The following is a 25,581-nucleotide window of genomic DNA, read 5'->3' as shown; positions in this document are numbered from 1 at the left end:
ATTAACATTTTTCTTGTGTAAAACACTTTGGCCATCTGAGGGAAAAAAGGATATCAGTGCCAGTTCCAAAGCCAGATTAAGACTCAATTTGGCAGTGAAGTTGGCAAAAACATTGGGTTGTTAGTTGACCTGAAATGCACATAGATGCTTTTTTCTGGATCTTAGTAGAATTTGGACCCATTTTGAGTCCCACATAATCGTGTTCTCTCTACTCGCACCATTTAAAAAGGGGAAACCGTTTGTTTCTAGTAATCTCTCCTCCTTCAGTCTTCTTCTGTGGATTTTACATGGCGGTTAGCAGCCAACCTGGCTACGCAGACGCTCATTGACGCGTGCGAGCAGTTTAGATGAAATGGTTGAATAACATGCATGTGTACATTTATTTTGCAACGCATGCAACCAGGGGCGGTGTGGAATATTAGACAGGTCTGTGTGTTAATGTGCTCAGTCACAATGTAAACTTGGCTCTGAGCCAGTTCTTCCCCTGAGTCAGAATGGTACGAGAGAGAAAGAGAATACTTTGATAGGTCATTATAACATGGTAGTTGATGTTTTGGAGGACTGTGCTCCTATGTCCTAGTGACTCAGTTTAGAATGGAGCCACCCTGGACTTCCTGGTCCCAATCTGCTGAGGCCAGAAACCAGTCTGGAAGTATATAATAGACCACTGGTCTGCCAAGGGAAATGGTTCACGGGCTGATTAGCTCCTAGAGTAAGGTAGTACCAGAGTGTATGCACAGACCGACAGACAGACATACACACAAACAGAAAAACACAACATTACGCTACACTTGAACCTAGCCACCTTATGACTATGACCTGAGCAATAAAGGCATTAGAGACGAGACCATAATAAACCCAGTCTAACATCTGCTGCTTTTTCTTAGAAAACAAGGAAACAGTGTTCAAAGAAACGTAAGAAAGCAGTTGAGGCATTAGGGCCTTGGGCACTTACCACTCCTTGGAAGGATGGAGGGATCAGGCCACAGTATATGGGGATGAAACAGCTACACAGCAGTGCCTGTAGACACATCAGAGAGAGAGAGATGTTACACAGTCCAACCCAGTTTAAATTACATACAACTCATGTAAACAGTCAATGGCAAGGCCAGTAGGTGAAAGGACAAATATGTATGGGATATGAAAACACTCAAGTGCTCAGGGGTGTTCAGGGCCCATATTCACAATGTGCTTCATAGTAGGAGCGCTGATCTACGATCAGGTCCCAACTCCAATCCAGTATGATTTAAGTGGCAAAACTGATCCTAGATCAGTTCTACTCTGATATGTTTTGTGAATAGCAGCCCAGGTGGGTTGAGTGGGAACACTCACCTGGATGAGCTCCTCCTTGGACTTGAACTCGGACACGATGACGTTTTGTCCATCAGACACGCGAGTGAGTGACACACACAGCCTCCCGGAGGCGAGTGTGTGCGCGTCGGCGGGCAGGTCACGCTCCAGGCCCGACCTGATGATCTTGACCGGGTTGAAGGAGGGGTGGAGGGGACCCAGGTTACGCTTCCGGGCCTCCTTGACTGTCTCGATCACATCCTCACAGCACTTAGCTTGAGGAGGGGAGAGACGGAGAGACAGTGTGTTAGTTGTGTTTGGGCCTTCCATTGGGAGGGATTGGATGTTTTTTATTCAAAGGAAGATTGATTCTCAAGGGAACTAAACAGTGATCTGTAGCTCACAAAACATTTCTCCACTGGTTTAACTTATTTACTGCTTTGCACCTGTACTGAGCTAGTTATGTGTGTTCATCTTATCTACACTTGGATGGAATGGATCTGAAGACTGTTATACACAGTGTTCTAGTAAAGAAAATCTATTGGTGATAAATAAATACTGAGGTATTTAATAGTTCATCAAATGGCTACCAAGACTATCTGCAGTGACGGACTTTTTTTGCACTGACTCTCTTGCACTGGCTCTATGCACACTCACTGGACTCACCCATACACTCACACATACTACAGCGACAATCACACACACACACACACACTGCTGCTACTCGATTTATTGTCTGTTTATTATCTATTCTGATTGCCTAGTCACTTTTACCCCTAAATACTTTGCATATTATTTTGCAGCTGTGAAGCAAATTTCCTGTAATAAAAAAAAATGTCATGGCTTATGATGTATTCATATACTATCTGGGGGGGCCCAACCCAAATTAATATATGTCAAACAGTCCCTCAGCCAGCCAAATCACCAGTTGAGATCTTTATCAGCCTCTCTCCCCTCAGAAAACACAGTCATCACAGAAGGTTGGTGGCACCTTAATTGGGGAGAATGGGCTTATGGTAATGGATGGAGCGGAATCAGTGGAACGGTATCAAATACATCAAACACATCTTTCCCAGCCATTATTATGAGCCGTCCTCCCCTCAGCAGCCTCCACTGACGGTCATAAATCAACAGCTGTTCAACGTGGATTCTTCAACGGCAAAACCATTTTGGTGCATCTTTTACTGGAAGCGTTGTCAATGGTAATGTTATCTGTCTTAGTTGGCAGGCTAACGCTACCACACATTCATGGGCGCTACCAAGCACATATTGTGTAGTCCTTATGCATTTATTATTTTTTTTTGGTTTTTGAATAATTCAAATCAAATCAAATTTTATTGGTCACATACACATTTAGCAGATGTTATTGTGGGTGTTTCGAAATGCTTTTGTTCCTAGCGCCAACAGTGCAGTAATATATAACATCTCACAAAAATACACAGAAATCTAAAAGTAAAAGAATGGAATTAAGAAATTGATAAACATTAGGAGGAGCAATGTCAGTGTCATTGACTAAAATACAGTAGAATACAATATATACATATGAAATGGTTCCATTATTAAAGTGACCAGTGATTCTATGTCTATGTACATAGGGCAGCAGCTTCTAAGGTGCAGTGTTGAGTAACCTGGTGGTCGGCCGGCTAATGATGGCTATTTAACAGTCTGATGGCCTTGAGATAGAAGTTGTTTTTCAGGCTCTCAGTCCCAACTTTGATGCACCTTTACTGACCTCGCCTTCTGGATGATAGCGTCCTCGATGATCTTTTGGCCTTCATGTGACATCGGGTGCTGTAGGTGTCCTAGAGGGCAGGCAGTGTGCCCCCGGTGATGTGTTGGGCAGACTGCACCACCCTCTGGAGAGCCCTGCGGTTGCGGGCAGTGCAGTTGCCGTACCACACGGTGATAGAGGTCAACCGGATGCTCTCAATTGTGCATCTGTAAAAGTTTGATGTTTGTAGGGGCCAAGTCAAATTTATTCAGCTTCCTGAGGTTGAAGAGGCACTGTTGCACCTTCTTCACCACACTGTCTGTGTTGGTGGACCATTTCAGATTGTCAGTGATGTGTACGCCGAGGAACTTGAAGCTTTTCACCTTCTCCACTGCGGCTCCTTCATTTTGTTGATGTTGAGGGAGAGGTTATTTTCCTGGCACCACTCCACCAGGGCCCTCAGCCTACATGGAGGAGGTGTCTCGCCATTGTTGGTAATCAGGCCTACTACTGTTGTGTCGTATGCAAACTTGAGGATTGAGTTGGATGCGTGTGTGGCCATGCAGTCATGGGTGAACAGGGCGTACAGGAGGGGACTGAGAATGCACCCTTGTGGGGCCCCTGTGTTGAGGAGCAGAGAAGTGGAGGTGTTGTTTCCTACCTTTGCCACCTGGGGGCGTCCCATCAGGAAGTCCAGGACCCAGTTACACAGGGCGGGGTTCAGACCCAGGGCCCAAGCTTAATGATGAGCTTGGAGGGTGGTATGGTGTTGAAGGCTTAGCTATAGTCAATGAACAGCATTCTTACATAGGTATTCCTCTTGTCCAGATGGGATATGGCAGTGTGCAGTGCGATAGCGACTGCATCATCTGTGGATCTGTTGGGGTGGTATGCAAATTAAAGTGGGTCTAGGGTGTCAGGTAAGGTGGAGGTTTATATGATCTTAACTAGACATCACTTTGTGATGACAGGGTTAAAGTCATTTAGTTCAGTTACCTTTGCTTTCTTGGGTACAGGAACAGTCTGTGGACAGCAGACTGGGATAGGGAGAGATTGAATATGTCCGTAACCATTACAGGCAGCTGGTCTGTGCATGCTCTGAGGACGCGACTAGGGATGCCGACTGGGCCAGCAACCATGCGAGGGTTAACATGCTTAAATGTCTTATTCACACTGGCCACGGACAATGAGAGACCACAGTCGGTGGAACTGTGTTATCCTCAAAGAGAGCAAAAAAGGTGTTCAGCTTGCCCAGGAGCAAGACGTCAGTGTCTGCGACGCGGCTGGTTTTCCCTTTGTAATCCGTGATTGTCTGTAGACCCTGCCACATGTCTGAGCCATTTAATTGAGAATCATATAATTGAGAATACGTCTCTGTATTGACGTTTTGCCTTTTTGATTGCCTTACGGAGGAAGTAACTACACTGTTTGTATTCTAACATATTCCCAGTCACCTTGCTGTGGTTAAATGCGGTGGTTCGCTGTTTCCGTTTTGCGCGAATGCTGCCATCTATCCACGGTTTTTGGTTTGGGTAGGTTTTAATAGTCACAGTGGTAACAACATCCCCTGAACACTTCCTGATGAACTCAGTCACTGTGTCTGTGCATATGTCAATATAATTCTCAGAGGCAACCCGGAACATATCCCAGTTCACGTGATCAAAGCAATCTTGAAGCATGGATACCGATTGGTCAGACCAGCGTTGAATAGACTTTAGCATGGGTACTTCCTGTTTGAGTTTCTGCCTATAGGAAGGGATGAGCAGAATGGAGTCATGATCTGATTAGCCGAAGGGAGGGCGGGGGAGGGCCTTGTAGCCATTCCGGAAAGAAGAGTAACAATGGTCGAGAGTTTTTGAAGTGGAAGGACTTCAGGCAATGTGTTGATAGAACTTTGGTAGCGTTTTCCTCAAATTTGCTTTGTTAAAACTTCTTAAGGATAGCCCCCTTTTTTTCAATTTTAGCCTAAATGACATACCCAAATCTGCCTGCAGCTCAGGCCCTAAAGCAATGATATGCATATTCTTGGTACCATTTGAAAGGACACAGTTTTAAGTTTGTGGAAATGTGAATTGAATGTAGGAGAATAACACAATAGATATGGTAGAAGAAAATACAAAGGAAAAAAACACTTTCTTTTCTACCACCATCTTTGAAATGCAACAGAAAGGTCCCTGTTTCAGCCATCACTGGTTGTAATACTGATGGTGTCCACAAGATGGCAGCAGTGTATGTGCAAAGTTTCAGACGGATAACTTGAAGCATGAGCGAACTCCATGACATTTAGTGTGGAGTCACCCAGGTACATTTGGGCAAATCGAGAAGTATACATTTGCATTCATATATAAAAAAAATGGATACTCCCATAAAGCCCAGCTCATTGGCTATCTAGCTAGCTTTGACCCCGATTGATGCTTATTTGACAAAGTTAGAGTCGTTCAAGTGAAGACCGCCCGCGTCATCGGCGTGCCATGAAGGCGTCGCTCTCTGACCAAATATGGTGTCCTATAGGATATACTACACCCCTAATGATATAGTGAAGTCTCGTTATGTTCTAGGATCTCTGATGAATACATACGAACACAATTTGACTGGTTGAAACAATGTTTAGGGTGAGATTTTCACTGATTACTTTCTTTGCAAATTGAACGAGTGGAAATACAAAAATCGATCGTGCATGCTATATGGACCTTTTTAGGATATGAAAAAGGATTTTATCTAACAAAACGACACTTCATGTTATCTCTGGGACCCTTTGGATGATAAATCAGAGCAAGATTTCAGAATGTAAGTACACATTTCACCTTCAGAGGTGAATTTATCAAACCTATTGCGGTGACAAAAGTGTTTTGTTGTCAGGAGCTCTCCTCAAACAATAGCATGTCATTTTTGGGCAGTAATAGCTACTGTAAATTGGACAGTGCAGTTATATTAACAATAATTTAAGTCTTCAGACAATATAAGACACTTATATGTACCGACATTTGTTTCTCTAAAATCTGTGATGATGACACAAGGCACTGCATGATTTACAAGTCCAGTGACGGCTATGACCATAACTGAAGAGAATTCTCTTGGCAGGTAATACGGTCTACATTTGATTTGTGAGCTATTCTAGGTCGGGTGAACAAAAGGACTTGAGTTTCTGTAAGTTATCACAATCACACCATGAGTAGTAAATCATGAAACATACAACACCGCCTTTCTTTTTCCCAAAGAGTTCTTTATTCCTGTCTGCGCAATGTACTGAGAACCCAGATGGCTGTATGGACGGGGACAGTATATCCGGAGAGAGCCATGATTCTGTGAAACAGAGTATGTTACAGTCCCTGTTGTCTCTCTGGAAGGAGATCCTCGCCCTGAGCTCATCTACTTTATTGTCCAGGGACTGAATATTATACTCGGAAGCGGTGGATGGTATGCACACTCCCTGAGTTGGACTAGAAGCCCACTCCGAGTAACTCTTCTCCACTGGCTGCGTCTTGGAGCAGCCTCTGGGATAAGTTCATTTGCCCTGGGGGGTACGAACAAAGGATCTATTATGGGAAAGTCGTAATTTGGGAAAGTCGTACCCTTACCTACATATACATATTACCACGACTAACCGGTACCCCCGCACATTGACTCAGTACCGGTACCCCCTGCATATAGCCTCTGTATTTTTATTTTATTGTGTTACTTTTTATTATATATTTTACTTTAGTTTATTTAGTAAATAATTTTTCTTAAACTGCATTATTGGTTATGGGCTTGTAAGTAAGCCTTTCACTGTAAGGTCTACACCGGTTGTATTCGACGCTGTGACAAATAACATGTTATTTGATTCTGGTCGTAATGCTGGTGAGTTACCGCCGCTCTGATATCAAAAAGTTAGTTCCGGCTGTATGCAATAACACAAAAAACGGTCTGGGCTAATGATGTAAGAAATAACACACAACAAACAAAGAAGAAGAGCTGCTGGCGTCATCTATTTTACTTCAGGAATGATGTTCAAACCCCTGCTCATATGAAACCTCTCTCCTGGACGAATCAATTGATCCACACCAGTCACTTTCCTCCATTCTCACCTACCACAGGTACTTTTGGCTGGCTGAGTTAGCGTTTTATAGCCTATGCAAGCACAACACTATTTTGAATATCTAGTTTATTCAATTGTTATAGCCTACTGACTCACTTTTGAAAGAAATCCTGAATATGTTGCCAAGCAATTGTGGTCCCAATAAGGGCCCCTGTTTATAGTGTTTTAGGCTATCCAGGGCTTTTTAAGATCCAAGACCAAAAATACTAGACATTTACATAATTGTATTTCACTTTACAGGAATCTCTGTGATACAACCTCTCCCCGGATTACACAAAACTAAGTACTATTATTCCCCTCAGCGTAGTACCTGACCAGAGCTCCCCTTTGCATGCACATAAAACCATCTATAGATATCTATGAACTGTGAACTGTGACTGTGACATGAACTCAGGCTACCTGTCTTTCCCTTGCCTGTTGTTTGCTCTGTATTCGTAGTGCCTGTATAACATTGACATTGAGTAAAGCTGAAACAGTTCAAATGGGCTGTGGGCCTGTGTTCGGTACAGCTACATGTTCAACACAGCTCAACTGTCATGACCTGTTTAATTGACACCTCCCCACTAGATGGGGTGATGTACTTGTCGGTGATATAAAAGTTGCCGTTGATGGGGTCACAATAGTGCATTGCCTGTCAAGTCTCCTCGCTGTTGATTGGTCAGCTCAGTGGAGCCACATTCTTATCTGGTTGAGGTTGGAGAAGGGGAGGTGTAGTTGAGTGAGCTTGAGGCTTTTACGGTCTGTGCCTGTCAGCTTGTAACATGATGAGAGAGAGTGAGAAAACCGTAAATGTATTTGGAGAGTTTTTTTGGCCACCGAGCCTAAACACAGACATTCATGAACACATGAAAAAAGTAATGTCTACATCAAATAATGTAATTTTTCTCCATAAAATTGCTGCAGAAAGATTTTACACAATTGTACATTTTGGAGAGGTTTTTGATGCCTGGGTATGGACAAAAGAACATTCAGTCAGATTGGTATAAGATATCAGCATAATTTTTCCAGGCACATGTCGACAAGATGTTGGGGAAATCACTGGAGGGTGACCAGCTGAGTATATTTGACTAGTCACCTTAGTGTACAGCTCAATGAACAAACCAGGTGTTTTATTATATTTTAGTCTTCTGTGATATAGTGTATATAAAGTGTAATATTGGGATGCAATCTCAAAATGGAATACATTTCAACTCTATAATCATACATGGTGCAGGTCAATTCTTCAATTTAAGCCCATAACCATGTGTGATGTGTATACTCTTGTCTCAAAGTAGATTTGTTTAAGACTACCAGGAAACGCTCTGTGCGGACCCCTGTTTAAGCCCACAGTGATAAAAGGTTCATGACCCCTATATTGACTGTTCACTCTATAAGTCAAATAAATAAATAAATGTATTGGTCACATACACATGTTTAGCAGATGTTATTGCGGTTGTAGCAAAATGTCTCCCTCTATTACTCTTTCTTTCAATCTCTCACCCTCTTTAACACGCTCTCATTTAAACATGATACAACTGGGACAGGTATGGACTGATTCCAAGAAACCTTGCAGGCTACTCCTTAGTCTCTTGACTATAAGGTTCTAGGGTTCAAAATTAAGAGAGGGAAAAAGGCCAGGTATCACACAGACAGTCAGCTAAGAACTACTCTCTAAGTCAGTTCTATGTGATGCAAGGTTATATTTGCTCTTAATCGTGATTGCGTGTGTCCCAAGTCAGCGAGATCCATCAGTACCATTGGGAGGCCCCTGATCCAGAGGACCAATAGGTCAATAGTCCTATAACTGACCCAGATGACATATATCAATGGTGTGACATGATCAATGAGTGGAAGGCTACCATATTTATACACAGGCATGTATTTTGGCTCAAATTATACATCATTTGCAGTTTAACATGAGAAAAGTGTAGCCTTTTTTAAAATTCTAAATTCAACCTATCTATTACATAGGAGCAAAGTTTCCAGCATTGTTAAAGTAATTTCACCCCATGTCTCAAGACCACAAGTTATTATTCTTTAAAGTGAATTAGACTGCTAATCTGAAGTTGCCCTAAACACATGAAAGAGAGGACTACTCCTTGTGCGTAAAAGTCTCCATCCAGGCAATCAACTGATGACAGGGACCGGTGAAATCAAGGGCCAGTGTAGGGTACTGTAGCCTACCTATGGATGCCTGGCTGGCGAGCATCGAGGCGGAGAGGGAACCAGCGGAAGCCCCGTAAATCTTGGTGGCACCTTTGATGAGGTAGGGCGCTTGTTCCAACAGGCAGCTGGCCACTCCAATGTGATAGATCCCCAGGAACCCGCAGCCGGCGAACGACAGATTCCATTCCTTTGTTAGGTCGAACATCCCGGGAGGACAGTCTTTAACGAGGACCTACAAGTTTGGGTAAATGCGCTCGTTATGATCAATCCAAAATGTTAACTTTTTTGACAAGTTCCCTTCAGTGTTGGTTGAATGTCAACAACAGCACTAGCCAGTTTACTCCTCTTGTGCAATGTACGAAGAGACGGAGAGTCATCTACTGTGAATCGCCGGTGCGCTGAACTACCCGGTTCTAGAAGAGGGCAGGTCTGGCCAATCTGCATAAGGAGACAGAGTCTTATTTTAGGTGGAGCCACGCCCCACACTCTGCATTGGAAATAAATGAGAGAGATGCATTCGATTAATATCTATTATATCATAATCTGTATATTTGTTTAACCTGCCTGCTATTACTATGACAACTCGAACCTTATTAACCGATTTGAGTAGTCTATATCGTCCACTGCGGTCAAGAGAGCCGAGACTCGCAAAACCCAGTCAAGCCACCCGCGCTTCAGGCTCCTCCTGAATTTGGTTCGCGAATACACAACACTTTCCGGTATCGCGTATTTTCAGGGGGGAAAACCTAGGGGGGAAAGATCAGGTCGTACCATTCTAGCCAATGAGAGGGCAGATAAGCGTATGAACAACAGACACAACTCCGATATAAAGTATTTGTTCTCAAAGTTGCCGGGATGTTACGTGCTCTATTTATAACAAGTATACTCGTAACAACCTAATCATTGCGAAACTCATATTCGATCAAACAAGTAGTGATGTTACGTTTGATACAGGAGCTCCAAGGCATGCCTTGAAATCGTTAAGAAGCTAACGCCTCGATCACACCTACAGTGCTAGAGCAAAATGGTACGCAGCACCATATGGATATGTGTGCAACAAAAGTTCAACATTCACCTTCTGCTACCACTTCTGTCAAGCCATTAACGCATAAAATTTGATGCATGCGTTCGATAAATACGACGTGTAAAACCACACAAAACGCTCTGCAACGCAATGCAAAATGAATGTACATATACGTAGCAGTGTGATGTTGTTCCCCTAGATTGTGCCCCAAGTGGCACACAAGGACCAGTTTAAAAAGGCCAGGTAAAGAGGGGATGGATGTTAATAATAATAATTCAGAGTGAGTTTTTTTTATTTCATTACAGCTGCATAGCTAATGTTATTTTTTGTGTGCAAACACTTTTTCATATCTATATTGTAAATACACTTGATTGTAAAATTGTTGTATATTTTGGTTTGGTCCATGTGGGTATCTGTGTTACTATACCCTCCTATTGTTCTCTCTTGCCTGACCTTCAATTGGCGAGGTATGTTGCCCTTGGCTCTGCTACTTTTCAATATAAAAACGTAGTAATGTTACACAATGTGCTGTTATGGTTGCATACGTTTTGTTAAATATTTATATTTGACATATTGTATGTTCAAAAGTTTTAACGAGCTCGCTAGCTAGGGTACCTATTGTAACTTGTGGTTACATTGGGACAGTGTTTGAGTGAGATGTGCTCGCGCTGGTACCTGAGAGCTGTGACTGCGCCAACGGCTAACAATTTGTACATTGTCTCTTCGTGCACAGGACAAATAAAAATCCAACAAGTAGACCTCCAGTTGTGGCAGTGTCCTCATTAAATTACACAACGCAGAACAATCCATGCTATATATATATATATATATATATATATATATATATATATATATATATATATATATATATATATATATATACAAAAGTATGTGGACATGCCTTCAAATGAGTGGATTCAGCTATTTCAGCCACATCTATGGCTGACGGGTGTATAAAATCAAGCACACAGCCATGCAATCTCCATAGACAAACATTGGTAGTAGAATGGCCTTACTGAAGAGCTCAGTGACTTTCAACGTGGCACCGTCATAGGATGCCACCTTTCCATCAAGTCAGTTAGTAAAATTTTTGCCCTGCTAGAGCTGCCCCGGTCAACTGTTTGTGCTGTTATAGTGAAGTGGAAACTTCTAAGCGCAACAACGGCTCAGCCGCAAAGTGGTAGGCCACACAAGCTCATAGAATGGGACCGCTGAGTGCTGAAGCAAGTAGTGTGTAAAAGTAGTGTGTAAAAATCGTCTGTCCTCGGTTGCAACACTCAAGCACACAATAACGTCAGCACACAAGCAACGTCAGCACAATAACTGTTGGTCGGGAGCTTCATGAAATGGGTTTCCATGGCCGAGCAGCCGCAACAAGCCTAAAATCACCATACGCCAAGCGTCGGCTGGAGTGGTGTAAAGCTCGCCGCCTTTGGGATCTGGAGCAGTGGAAACACGTTCTCTGGAGTGATGAATCACGTTTCACCATCTGGCAGTCCAACAGACAAATCTGGGTTTTGCGGATGCCAGGAGAACGCTACCTGCCCCAATGCATAGTGCCAACTGTAAAGTTTGGTGGAGGAGGATTAATAGTCTGGGGCTGTTTCATGGTTCGGGATAGACCCCTTAGTTCCTGTGAAAGGAAATCTTAACGCTACAGCATACAATGACACTGTGACATGTGCTTCTAACTTTGTGGCAACAGTTTGGGTAAGTCCCTTTCCTGTTTCAGCATGCCCTCGTGCACAAAGCAAGGTCCATACAGAATGGTTTGTTGAGATCAGTGTGGAAAAACTTGACTGGCCTGCACAGAGCCCTGTCCTCAACCCCATCGAACACCTTTGAGATGCATTGGAAAGCCGACTGTGAGCCAGGCCTAATCGCCCAACATCAGTGCCCGGCCTCACTAATGCTCTTGTGGCTGACTGGAAGAAATTCCCTGCAGCAACGTTCCAACATCTAGTGGAGAGCCTTCCCAGAAGAGTGGAGGCTGTTATAGCAGCAAAGGGGGGACCAACTCCATATGAATGTCCATGGTTTTGGAATGAGATTTTCGACTAGCAGGTGTCCACATACTTTTGGTCACGTAGTGTACTTGCAAAACACTATCGGTGTGATTTCGATAGCAGAGTGCCGATGTATGTATCACTTTGTCAGAAGTACGTCATCAATCACGTCTGAAGCTTCTTTTTATCACATGCTTTTTCAAACCATGTGTTACTAAATGCAAGATCCAACTGACTTCACCTTGGTTTCGATGCTTTCTTCCATTCCAAGTTGCTTTCAAACACTGACCTCTACTATATGCCGTACTTACAAATACAGTTAGGATTTTGTACAGATTCTTTCACATGACAGAGAGCTTAGCAGGTGGAGTAGGGAATTATGGAATGTTCAGGGACATGAGGGTATGAGGCCGAATCTCGGTGAAGACACTATTTAGTAACTTGATGAATGTGGAACCATACTTTCTGCACTGTTGTTCAAATAAATTGTTTTATTTAGTATAGTATTAGTTTCTGTCTTAAGCAGCATAAATAATGCCATAGATTCACTTTTTGAAAAAGAGCAAACTTGAATGCAAACGAGGGAAGCGTGATGTAAAATGCAAACATGGTATTCCAACTGATTATGGGCTACTAAACCCAACGATTTACTGCCACAGAGTTTTGATTAAATTGTTTTTGCTGCTATTTATTGCTGACCAGCAGATGTCACTAATGTGCGAACAGATAATTAATCTCCCAGTACTGTTTTCTGGCACAATTTAGTGAAAGAGCAGAAGCCTTGAGGAAGAGTCTGTTTTCCATCACTACAGCAAATAATCAGTAAAAACATTTGTTGACCCAATTCGACACTCTCATTGACCTCCATACAAAAACTCTTCGCTTGGTGAGCAAAAAAAAATCTATACAAAGATTTGGGGCCCAGTTATCAAATAACATTTTATTTGTCACACACACTGAATACAACATGTATATAGACTTTACAGTGAAATGCTTACTTACGAGCCCTTTCCTAACAATGCAGAGTTAAAAAGTAAGAAACATTTGCTAAATAAAAAAAGTAAACGAGGCTATATATATATAAAAGGAGTACCAACTGGTACTGAGCCAATGTGCAGGAGTACGAGGTAGTTGAGGTAAGAGGTAATATGTACATGTAGGTAGGGGTAAAAGTGACCAGGCAATCGGGATAGATAATAAACAGAGTAGCATCAACGTATGTGAAAAGTGTGAATGTGTGTCTATGTGTGTGTGTTTGTGTGTGTGGAGTCAAAATGAATGTTTGTTTTGTGTGTGTGAGTGTATGTATGTGTGTGTGTGTGTGTGTGTGTTGGAGTGTCAGTGTATGATGTGTGGGTAAATGCAAATGCAACTTTTGTATATACGGGCTCACTGTAATACCACGCAGGGCAGAACAGAGAACTGACAGGATGTATGTAAACAGTGTTCTTATACTGTGATGGACATAGTTCCAACCCGTCTGTTGGCCTATCACAGTAGAAGCTGGGCGTGGTTTAAACTCGCTCAGGCGGGTCCATGGTGTGACCTGCAACATGCAGGTCACACCATGATACTCAGTTCTTGTCACACACACAAACAGGCAAGTAGCAAGCAGTTGTTTAATCTCATAATGATGCTCCAGTGCACAAATGCAGAAACCTCACACAACCAGCATCAGATAATATTTAATCATATATATGGTAATAATGGCTATAATGTAAAACACAGAATCCCACAATCCCCCTGTTATATGATTCAGAAATGAATCATATAACAGTTAAAGTTTAAAATACCTTCATGTCCTCCATTCGATCCCACTATGTACTAGATTGGCTACCAGACACCTAGGAACTTAAAACCCTCATGTCAAAAGAGAACAACAGTTAATTTAAAAACAGAATAAAAGAAAATGGTGTTAAATTTAAGTCCCCCTTTTGACACCCCCTAGGGTGTCACTCATAATCCTTTATTTCAGCGGTCCCAACATAGGAATATGTTAATAGCATTTCATGAAAAGAATAAAAAGTTGATTAATAAAACACCCCCCTGACTGGCAAGAAGCATATCCAAAGCAAGTCTATTCTGTCTGGCAACCCTAGATGTGGCCTCAAGTTGTTCAGACATACCAGTGAGTGCATCACGGGAGTAATTCACAAAACGCTGTTGATTATAGTAGATATAATTAATCTATGCATTCTGTCTAGCATCCACTATGGCTGGACCTATAATAGGTAGTAAATGCCAGAGTCCGTCATTCCTACCCAAGGCCTGAAACTCATGAGGAACCCCCACTGGCACCCCCAACAGGTTAGTGTGTATGTCAACTACATCATCCGTCCATAGAGCACTACGTCTATGTCTCCCATGGGATGGAATGTTTTCAGGTCCCCTGGATACAGAACCCAACAGCTGCTCAGCAGTAACATCAACAATGGTCAGTGGAATTATCAAACTGGTCAGACCACACGTACCTTGCCAGTCTCCTCTAAGAATGAGTCTCAGCACTCTTTTGGGTCCACATATCCACCACACATCAGCCAGACCACTAGTTTGGTTTAGGCCTGCAACTGGCCAAGTGGCATTAATGGTTATGTTACTACTGCAATCAGCTTCAGGCAACCTCCCATAGGCTATGCCATTACATGTACCCGTGATGCAACTGTAATTGCCCCCATATGCCTTAACACCCCAAGGGGCCCGATGAGGAGGTACTGTAGGAAACACAAGGCTCAAAGAGGAACAGAGAGTTGATTTGGGCTGAACCTGGTAAAAACCTCTCAGAATACACAACCACCCCTCTCCTTCTCCTATTGCAAATGGGTGTGTAGCCAGAACAGGTCTAGCATGACCACAGATAATGCAGTCCTTTCAGGGTCTTAGCTGTATACCTCATATAAGACAGCCACAAATTGTCCCTACCATCAAAACCAGTCTCAGTGCCTAATTGATCAATAGCTGAATAGTCTCTAACGTTAATTACCTGAATGGGATTTGACACAGTGGTGGTGGGTGGCAGGTTCGGTCCAGGGGTGGTAGAGGAGTGTGTCTGGCTCTGGTTCGTCTGGGACCTCTGTGGTTTTGGCAGCACCTTAATAGAAAACAGACCCATCGTGTCTGTCACAGTCCTTTGTAGTCCGAGGGTGTAAGTGCCTGCATCAGAGAGCTTAATAGTTTTGATGGTTAGTAGGATTTCATCACCTTTACAAAGTTCAACAGTGCTCCCAGGTTTCTCCCATATCATGGAAAACCTATCCACCTTTGTGGGATCCCCCATGCTATAAGGATACCCTCTTCTCCAATCCTAGAACTGTCCCAAGTTGGTTATCATGTAATCCCCATACGGACACCCTCCCCCATTACACAGGTACACTGGCACTCCTGTACACAGGCGTTAAAACCAAACACAAATATCTAAATTTCTTCCCTGCCCTGTTGGCTCAAAATATGTCCCAAATACTTAAAACATGAGTCTACCATAATTAAAACTTATCCTAGCTCATTTTCACACCACATTCATCGGAGAAAATATAATGACACTATAATTTAAATTTCACTGCCTTTTTGTATTAAATTACCTTAATATCAATATTACAAATGACCCTAGATTCTCCATCCAAATGGCTTTCCAATGAGGCTGATCAGACCACAAAGGAAAGTTACAATAGAGGTCATAAGTCATACCACCCCTCCAAATAAGTGTTTCTTACTATATTAAACAACATTCCTCTATCAAAAGATTTCACCTATTTAATTAAGACTAGAAAATAAAAACTTCTAAAATTTCATATGTGAGTGTACCCTTTAAGATATCATGTCTCTGGGAACATGGAAATCACCTTAACCCAAACGTTTACTACAAAAACAAAACCTAATAATTATGATAATCCCCTCAAACTCAAATCATTTGTTTTAAATTTCCTCGATGTTTCATGTCTTACATTCGTTTTTCTCCAAATTGTCTCCCCAAAATACTTCTTAAATACCCTGCCATTAGACACACATACAACTGTGATAAACGTACACTGTCCCTTTAACATAAAATAAACTCAGCCTGCAATCCACTTTGTGGGCCTTTCATTGTTCCCCATAATGAAAACAGATTCTAATGTTAGTATACCTTAACCTCCTGTTTAACTTCAATGGTGTTATCTGAACAATCAAACCAAAATCAATAACCGGGAAGTACTTGTGTAAATTAACTAAAAGAACAAAATAAATCCACCTTATTTCTCAGCACACTCAACACTCACCGGTACCAGATCCAACTGAAATACCTAATGTACCACACTCGCTTGGCAGGCTCAAATTAATACAACTCAGACATCTCATCTGAAGGTCCCCGACGTCATTCATACCGATATTAGTCTGACTGAATATCAAGCGTATTTCATGCACACGATTTGAATCTCACAAATCTTAATTCACGCCAGTAAGCTTCAATTTACACCATACACACACAAATCTTAATTCACGGCAGTAAGCAGACCAGTAGGAGACGCAATGGCCCCGCCTTCTATCCATTCTCTGTACAGCTTCTCACCCCGTCTCTTCCACTCCTTACCCTCTCTGCCTTCATTCACTTCTAGAGTGGACTTCAGCGTTTTCAACACCTTTTCTATTTCCAACAACATTTTATTTACACTACAATACTGTCAACAACCTATGCCTTTACTCAGTCCCAAGTGGTACCCTTTCCTTACGGCTAAATCGGCCCCCTTTTAGGTCTAAAGTAAGAACTCAATTATGCACTGTGGGTCCCCTGGGGCATTAATTAGTCTAGTGTCCCCCGGATTATCACCTTTAATTCAATACCAAATGTACAAAATAAAAAATACAGTCACTCCATATGACTAACGTGTCGACCGGATCATTGTTGTTGTTTATTTTCTGTGCTGTAGCCTTTCATGACTTAGGCCTATTTCAATATAAAATAAACCCTGTATCACCAAATCTGGATATTTTAATTTACAATTGTATTTATCAATGAAATAAATAACAACGGCATATCCAATAAATGTTTTTAACACTAGGCTACTCCCATATCTAGCTTGAAAAGTCATTATGCCTTCTCCCTACAGTTTTCAGCAGTTAGCTTCGCCCATGACTGCCTCGTGAACGACAATGTTGACGCTGTGTTTTAAAGTTTAGAAATGTCAATAATGATCACATGTGATCACATGGCTTTCGAAACATATGGCCCTTATCTTTCATCAGCGAGAAAGAATCCTTTTGCAGTTTTGCAAATAACTCAAGTTTTCCACAGGCAAAATGGCTGCTAAACATATTTTGAGATGTGTGCCACTAGTACATCATTAATTCAGTGTGATGACTATTCCATACCATAACACGCCCATATTATGCCAGTTACAACAATGGAAAAACAATTGATAACTGTATATTACAGTGAACTTTTAAGGGAACCTAATTCAATTTTAACACTGTTAAAATGGATGGTAAACATTTTATGATGTGTGCCACTAGTACTTTAATATTTTATTATCATTAACATTGCAAAGCATAACATGCCCATATTATGCCAGCTAGAAGATTGTAAAAAATACTAGTTTACTGTATATTACAGTAAACTTTGAGGGATTCTAATTCATTTTTAACACTGTAAAACACAGTATAAAAGTGAATTTTAATACAGTAAAAATGGATGGTAAACATTTTGTCAGATGTGTGCCACTAGTATATACAATAGTTTCTGGGAATGCTATAAAGTCCAAAAGTTATGGGCGGAGCTAGAAAGTTGGCTGTCAGAAGTATTACAATGTTAATTTACTTTTAATCAGTCTGTCACTGCATATTTTAAGTCATGGCATATCGGGTGTGGTAAGATACACAATTGGCTGGATGATTGTCTTCTCATCACTCAACTTGAAGAAATGTATATTAAAAACTTGGAAATCAATAAATCAACGAACATTAACACAATGGAAAAATCAAATGATTTGTTATTTAAATATTTAAATAGCATGGGTGACTGAGAAAAACTAATTGGTTCAATTTTAGGCCATGTGGTAAACATTACATTTACATATGTTTTTGCCTCATTTATTCTATTGCAGACACCTTAATGCATTCTTTTAAATGATATTACGTGAGCTAAACATAAAAAATAAATACAGTTGAAATCGGAAGTTTACACCTTAGGCAAATATATTTAAATATATTTAAACTCAGTTTTTCACAATTTCTGACAATTAATCTTAGTAAAAATTCCCTTTATTAGGTCAGTTGGGATCACCACTTTATTTTAAGAATGTAAAATGTCAGAATAACAGTAGAGAGAATGATTTATTTCAGCTTTTATTTCTTTCATCACATTCCCACTGGGTCAGAAGTTTACATACACTCAATTAGTATTTGGTAGCATTGCCTTTAAATTGTTTAACTTGGGTCAAACGTTTCGGGTAGCCTTCCACAAGCTTCCCACAATAAGTTGGGTGAATTTCGGCCCATTCCTCCTGACAGAGATGGTGTAACTGAGTCAGGTTTGTAGGCCTCCTTGTTCGCACACGCTTTTTCAATTCTGCCCACTAATTTTCCATAGGATTGAGGTCAGGGCTTTGTGATGGCCACTCCAATACCTTGACTTTGTTGACCTTCAGCCATTTTGCCACAACTTTGGAAGTATGCTTGGGGTCATTGTCAATATGGAAGACCCATTTGCAATCAGGCTTTAACTTCCTGACTGATGTCTTGATGTTGCTTTAATATATCCACATAATTTTCCAATTCTTGATGCCATCTATTTCGTGAAGTGCACAAGTCCCTCCTGCACAAAGCACCCCCACAACATGATGCTGCCACCCCCGTGCTTCACGGTTGGGATGGTGTTCTTCAGCTTGCAAGTATCCCCCTCTTTCCTCCAAACATAACAATGGTCATTATGGCAAAACAATTATATTTTTGTTTCATCAGACCAGAGGACATTTCTCCAAAAAGTACGATCTTTGTCCCCATGTGCAGTTGCAAACCATAGTATGGCTTTTTTATGGCGGTTTTGGAGCAGTGGCTTCTTTCTTGCTGAGTGGCCTTTCAGGTTATATCAATATAGGACTCGTTTTACTGTGGATATAGATATTTTTGTACCCGTTTCCTCCAGCATCTTCACAAGGTCTTTTGCTGTTGTTCTGGGATTGATTTGCACTTTCTGCACCAAAGTACGTTCATCTCTAGGAGACAGAACGCATCTCCTTCCTGAGTGGTATGACAGCTGCGTGGTACCATGGTGTTTATACTTGAGTACTATTGTTTGTACAGATGAACATGGTATCTTCAGGCGTTTGGAAATTGCTCCCAAGGATGAAGCAGACTTGTGGAGGTCTACAGTTATTTTTCTGAGGGCTTGGCTGATTTCTTTTGATTTTCCAATGACGTCAAGAAAAGAGGCACTGAGTTTGAAGGTGTTGGCCTATAAGCACAACCCCCACCTGTGTGGCTGGAGTGTGTCAGCAGTTCCTGCAAGAGGAAGGCATTGATGCTATGGACTGGCCCGCCCGTTCCCGAGACCTGAATCCAATTGAGCACATCTGGGACATCATGTCTCGCTCCATCCACCAACGCCACGTTGCACCACAGACTGCCCAGGAGTTGGCGGATGCTTTAGTCCAGGTCTGGGAGGAGATCCCTCAGGAGACCATCCGCCACCTCATCAGGAGCATGCCCAGGCGTTGTAGGGAGGTCATTCAGGCACGTGGAGGCCACACACACTACTGAGCCTCATTTTGACTTGTTTTAAGGACATTGCATCAAAGTTGGATCAGCCTGTAGTGTGGTTTTCCACTTTAATTTTGAGTGTGACTCCAAATCCAGACCTCCATGGGTTGATCAATTTGATTTCCATTGATAATTTTTGTGTGATTTTGTTGTCAGCACATTCAACTATGTAATGAAAAAAGTATTCAATAAGAATATTTCATTCATTCAGATCTAGGATGTGTTATTTTAGTGTTCCCTTTATTTTTTTGAGCAGTGTCTATACAAAACGTTTCCTTAAAATATAATGTTTAGAAAGTTCATAGTTACTGTCCCCATTACAACAACAAAATACTTAAATCATGTAATTTTGTCCTTGAAACATTTAATTTAAATAACTGTAGAATTCCATTCATTCCAATGAGGACTGCTCCTTCTGGGGAGTTCCATTGTGGCCGACATTTACCTCAAAGCCATCTTGCTTTCACAATTAACCATTTGGTTAACAGCATCCCCGGTAGGCTACTGCAGCCTATGCAGCCTTACTCCACTCGTGATATCAAAGTCATTTTTGATAAGGCCCGAAAAGTAAATAAACGATTTGGTAAACTTTTTTGTGGAAGATCGGATAAGTGTGCTTTAAACTGTTTGCTTGGTATGATTTGTAGCTATCGTCTCTATCTGTGCATCCGACAGCTTTTCTACCATAAAACGTGCGATACCGTAAAGTGTTGTGTATTCACGCAGAAAAAAATTCAGGAGGAGACTGTTGCGCGGATGGTTTTGCAGCGTTTTGCGGGCGTCGGCTCACTTGACAGCAGTCTACCCAGATCAAACAAGAGACCATTACATAGGCCATTGACGTATAATTTGAAAACCTAATCTCTTGATTTTAAATTCCAAGAACAACTACCTGCATCAGCTTGAATGCTTCATGTAACCTATGTTTGAAAGCATTCCTCTTCCGGCTACAGACACTAGTGAGCACGCGCGTGCTCCGCAACAGCGAACTGGTGCTGAAGCTGAGGAGGAGGCGCGCGCATCACATGAGCGCAACGCATTACATCACTTTGCTACGACGTGATTGGCTGAAGGTCAATGCGTACTTCGCTCGCGGACTGTCACGTCCTAGTCTAACCATATATCTCGACTCGAGACGATAATTATTATCGCTCTCAAAACAAATCTAATTATAACCTTTCAATTGATTACACATATACTGTCGTTCGGTGCCCGTTTTGAGGATGGCCGAGAGCGAGGCAGACACGCCAAGCACCCCGATAGAGTTTGAGAGCAAATACTTCGAGTTTGATGGAGTACGACTTCCACCCTTCTGCAGAGGAAAGATGGAGGAGATCGCCAACTTCTCCCTCAGAAGTAGCGACATATGGATTGTCACGTATCCCAAGTCAGGTAAACAATATTGGCAAGTGTTGATTCTATGCAATACATTAGTCCAGTACCCTCACAAGAGAATGCAGGGTCTTAGGTTTTCGCCATATTGTGTCGTGTGTAATAAACGCAATTGTCTTCAGTTGAGTCCTTATAAGTTTATGATTGCATTGTGTTCAGAGTTGCACTGGCCTATTAGGGAAGGGCATCAATGTTTACCTCTCTCCAAACGTAGCCTGCAGCAGGCTAAATGCTGCGATCGCCTAGCAGGGTTAGGAACATTCACAAATAGACAACAGTCTGACTTCGTGGCAGTCATGGCAGCTCATTGAAGGACTTTTCATTCTGAGTTATGTGCTGCTGAAATCAGTAACTTAGCATATGAACCTTCGAGTTACGTTAAACGCCGGCGCTCGTCGCATTCATTCTCTGTTGACATATGTTATCGGAGGATACACAGACAATGTATTGAATTTTCAGGCCTCGGGTTACTGCTTACATCCGTCTCTTTCTGTCAGATCCAGACTGCTTTGCGCAGTGCTGTGCTGCTGCGGACAGGGCTACGCTGTGCTTGCGCGTGACGCACTTGTGTGTTGACAACCTGTGCTGGAGCAGAACTCACTCCACGGGTGGGTCCTCCTGGTCACGTGACTAGGTGGACATAAATATCCATCTTCCCTCAAGTTCATTGTGGGAGTCAAATCTTTCAGAGACATATATAGCAATTATTCCTTTAATGTCTCTTCTCTGTCCACACTGGATTTCAGCAGTGCCGATATCTGCATCTGCAGGAGTAAAGTATAATTGCAGGAGAGAGAGTAGAGAAGAGAGGTGGGAGCATTCTGGGTTGTTGTGCTCTCTAGGCCTGTCACGACTTCTGCCGAAGTCGGTCCCTCTCCTTGTCAGGGCGGTGTGTTCGGACATCACCGATCTTCTAGCCATCACTGATCCATTTTTTCATTTTCCATTGGTTTTGTCTTGTCTTCCTTCACACCTGGTTCCAGTCCCATCAATTACATGTTGTGTATTTAACCCTCTTTTTCCCCTCGACGGATTTTGTACCCATCTTGTTTGTAAGTTCTTATTAAATTACTCCGTTTATACCAAGGTCGTTCTCCTGAACCTGACTTCCCTGCCACCAATACGCACACCTTACAAGGCCTGGTAACAGATGCAGGCGGGTGATGTTGTTCCCTACAATATTAGCACTGTAATGGAGTGAATGTTATTTGTAATAAGGGTTACATGGATAGAATCAGACCTCTGAAACGCAAATGGCTGGCCCTCCCTCCAGCTAAATATATGACCTAAACCCTCCCTGAACGCTTGAAAGAAACTGTCGCCTGTACCCAAAATAATAATTCAACCAAAGTGCATAGCAGAGAACATGTCTACATTTACCCTCACTGCTTGGACAGACCAGAGTCTTAGATATGCAGTTTTAGAAACTGTTCATCTTGTAAGTATTACATAGCAACACAGGAATTTTGATAGTGCGCAAGGTTTTGGGTTTGCAGACCACCGTGGACAAGAGTAGGGGTGGAAAGATCTCCTTTCTAGTAAAAGCATTGCATGAATCTGTCATCGCATTTTCAGGTCCAAGGAGAAATGGCTTTTTATAAACATTTCATGCAATTCTACTCCATTTTACAAATACTACAAGACCAAATGTATATTAACACATTCTTGTCGAACATCTCATTCCAAAATTACGGGCATTAATATGGAGTTGGTCCCCCCTTTGCTACTATAACAGCCTCCACTCTTCTGGGAAGAGGCAGTTTGGAACTCCATTGTGAGTGTTGCAACCGAGGACAGATGATTTTTACGAGCTACGCGCTTCAGCATTCAGCGGTCCCGTTCTGTGAGCTTGTGTGGCCTACCACTTCGCGGCTGAGCCGTTGTTGCTCCTAGACGTTTACACTTCACAATAACTGCCCTTACAGTTGACCAGGGCAATTTGATGAACTGACTTGTTGGAAAGGTGGCATCCTATGACTGTGCTGTTGAACGTCAATGAGCTCTTCAGTAAGGCCATTCTACTCCCAATGTTTGTCTCTGGAGATTGCATGGCTGTTTGCTCAGTTGTATACACCTGTCAGCAACAGGTGTGGCTGAAATAGCCAAATCCACTAATTTTCAGGAGTGTCCACATACTTTTGTATATATAGTGTATCTTAGAAATATAACTTTGCTCTGTGCTTCTCCCAGCATGCACTTCATAGCCTATAGGCTATGGATCATTTGATTGAGACCACACTAAATAGCCTATAGGAGTAGTTGATGTTGCCCGCAGCATTGGGCACACATCGATACAGCCTAATATGCAACTAATTCTAAAACACAGAAATATTGAGATTTCATCAATTACAAATTACATGACCCACCACTGGACTAGATTAAAAAAATACTAAGCCCTCCCTTTGACTGAAATTACAAAGCATGACCCTACCCCATTTTCCTCCAGGTAACCATTCTGTACATTTCTATCCCGAGTGGCGCAGTGGTCTAAGGCACTGCATCTCAGTGCAAGGTGTCACTACAGTGCCTGGTTTGATTCCAGGCTGTATCACATCTGGCTGGGATTGGGAGTCCCATAGGGTGGCGCACAATTGGCCCAGTGTCGTCCGGGGTAGGCCGCCATTGTAAGAATTTGTTCTTAACTGACTTGCCTACTTAAATCATGTTTAAATAAATACATTTTAAAAAATTACAAAGTGCCATTTATAATGTTTTGAGAGTGGAACGTCAACTATCGGAAAGTTAAGACTAGATATAGGCAAAAAACAGGAGCTATTGCGGGAGAGCACAGTCCTTCCAAGTGCACCTAGCCACGAATCTTCCTCAATCATGTCCATGTCACAACAGGCTCGGGCCCATCAAAGAGAAGGGTTGGAGATGCACAATTCCCCGATGTCCGCAAAGCTTTCGGGGAAAATAAATGATCAGGTAGATTTCCCAAGTCCTGGTAAAATATGTAGTTGGTAAAGACATTGTACACAGGTGGACATTAGGCTTGAGGCAGTATACCGTATATACTGTATACCGGGGTATTTGGAAATAGCCACTGGGTGGTTTTTCAATACAGTCAATACCATTTGTAGCTACTTTTTTTTAAGTAAATACCTGCAGTCAACTTGAGCAATTAGGAGATGAAGCAGATCACGTTCTTCATTTCACCTGTCACATTATTTTACATTATGAAGCTTTATGAAAAGTTGAGCCAGTCATGTTTGTTTGTAAATAGCACAATGGGTGAAAGCAGGAGCAGCTGAGTCCAGCTGTGTATTGACAGGGGTTGCATTTTATATTCCAAGTCAACCGTGTTGTTGTTTTTTGCTTCAACACAGTGATCGTTTCCCTTCACAGAGAATACATTAGCGCAACACATTCGACAGATGGCAGCCACACAAGTAAATGAGTTGACAACGAAAAACCGATGCATGGCCATCATTTCTAGTGTTTATCATAGACATAATGTCGCCATACACATTTCTTAATGTTTTGCTTACAGTTAATCTTGAATTGTACCTGAGAAAAGCACGGAGAAAAGTACCTGAGAAGAGAGCTACACATCAGTCAGAGCGCTGTCTGCTGATAGAATGCCCATTCGTGAATTCTCATCCTAGTGGAGAAGTGCAACTGAAGCACAACATTTGTCTGACGCCGAGCAGAAATGGCAAAAAAAAGCATTTTAGATCTGCTTTTATAAAACACACCAAGAGATATCTTACCTGTTATATATTATCTTCCTGCTGTGAAAAAGGAAGAATTCTGTGTTAACGCGACCCCTAAGTTGAACTTACTAGTTATCTAAGTAAGTTACTGAATTAATAAGGTGATGGGGCGTCATATTGTGTCAGCTTTCTGCCGTATTCGTAAAGTCAAAGCACTTTGGGTGAGTTATCTGGACAGCAGCCACTGCTGTCAACTTGATTTCCTTGTGTTTTTTTCTCCTCCGTTTTCTCCTTCTATCTGCTTCTCCCCAATCTTCTCTGAGTAGAGCAGGCAAACCCCAGACAGACACAGCTTGTACACATGCTGCTTCAGATCAGACAAGCGTGCATCAAAACTTTTGTTCATTTGTACGTCTCTTGTTCACATTCGCTTGTAAATGTTCAAACGCACCAAAAATGACATTCGGTATCTCCTACCTATATACACTACCGTTTTTTTTTGTCAGAAATAGAGTGTAGACATTGTTAATATTATAAATGACTATTGTAGCTGC

At 42.0% G+C, this 25,581-nt stretch overlaps 2 protein-coding genes across 4 annotated transcripts in view; one reads left to right on the top strand and one right to left on the bottom strand.

The window, feature by feature from the left end:
* Positions 1-9,935, bottom strand: part of LOC110490313 (patatin-like phospholipase domain-containing protein 2) — a 31,422-nt gene extending 21,487 nt beyond the window's left edge. Inside the window, exons 1-4 of one of the 3 annotated variants that reach the window (XM_021563627.2) lie at positions 9,814-9,918; positions 9,243-9,711; positions 1,333-1,565; positions 956-1,021 (exon numbers count right to left, since the gene is read on the bottom strand). In XM_021563627.2, coding sequence (XP_021419302.2) covers positions 956-1,021; positions 1,333-1,565; positions 9,243-9,429 — 486 coding nt within the window. In that variant the 5' untranslated portion in view covers positions 9,430-9,711; positions 9,814-9,918. Of the gene's footprint in view, positions 1-955; positions 1,022-1,332; positions 1,566-9,242 lie in introns of all 3 variants that reach the window. The other 2 variants (XM_036944616.1, XM_021563626.2) reach the window with 2 other exon arrangements.
* Positions 9,936-21,030: 11,095 nt separating this feature from the next.
* sult4a1 (sulfotransferase family 4A, member 1) overlaps positions 21,031-25,581 on the top strand; it is a 28,365-nt gene continuing 23,814 nt past the window's right edge. The window contains exon 1 of the mRNA XM_036944615.1: positions 21,031-21,371. Within this exon, the coding sequence (XP_036800510.1) occupies positions 21,203-21,371 (169 nt within the window). The 5' untranslated portion in view covers positions 21,031-21,202. The remainder of the gene's footprint in view (positions 21,372-25,581) is intronic.

Source organism: Oncorhynchus mykiss, chromosome 15, assembly GCF_013265735.2.
Source record: "Oncorhynchus mykiss isolate Arlee chromosome 15, USDA_OmykA_1.1, whole genome shotgun sequence".
NCBI classification, from domain to species: Eukaryota; Metazoa; Chordata; class Actinopteri; order Salmoniformes; family Salmonidae; genus Oncorhynchus; species Oncorhynchus mykiss.
The sequence above is the reverse complement of the archived record's forward strand: the minus strand, read 5'-3'. Positions and strand labels throughout refer to the sequence as shown.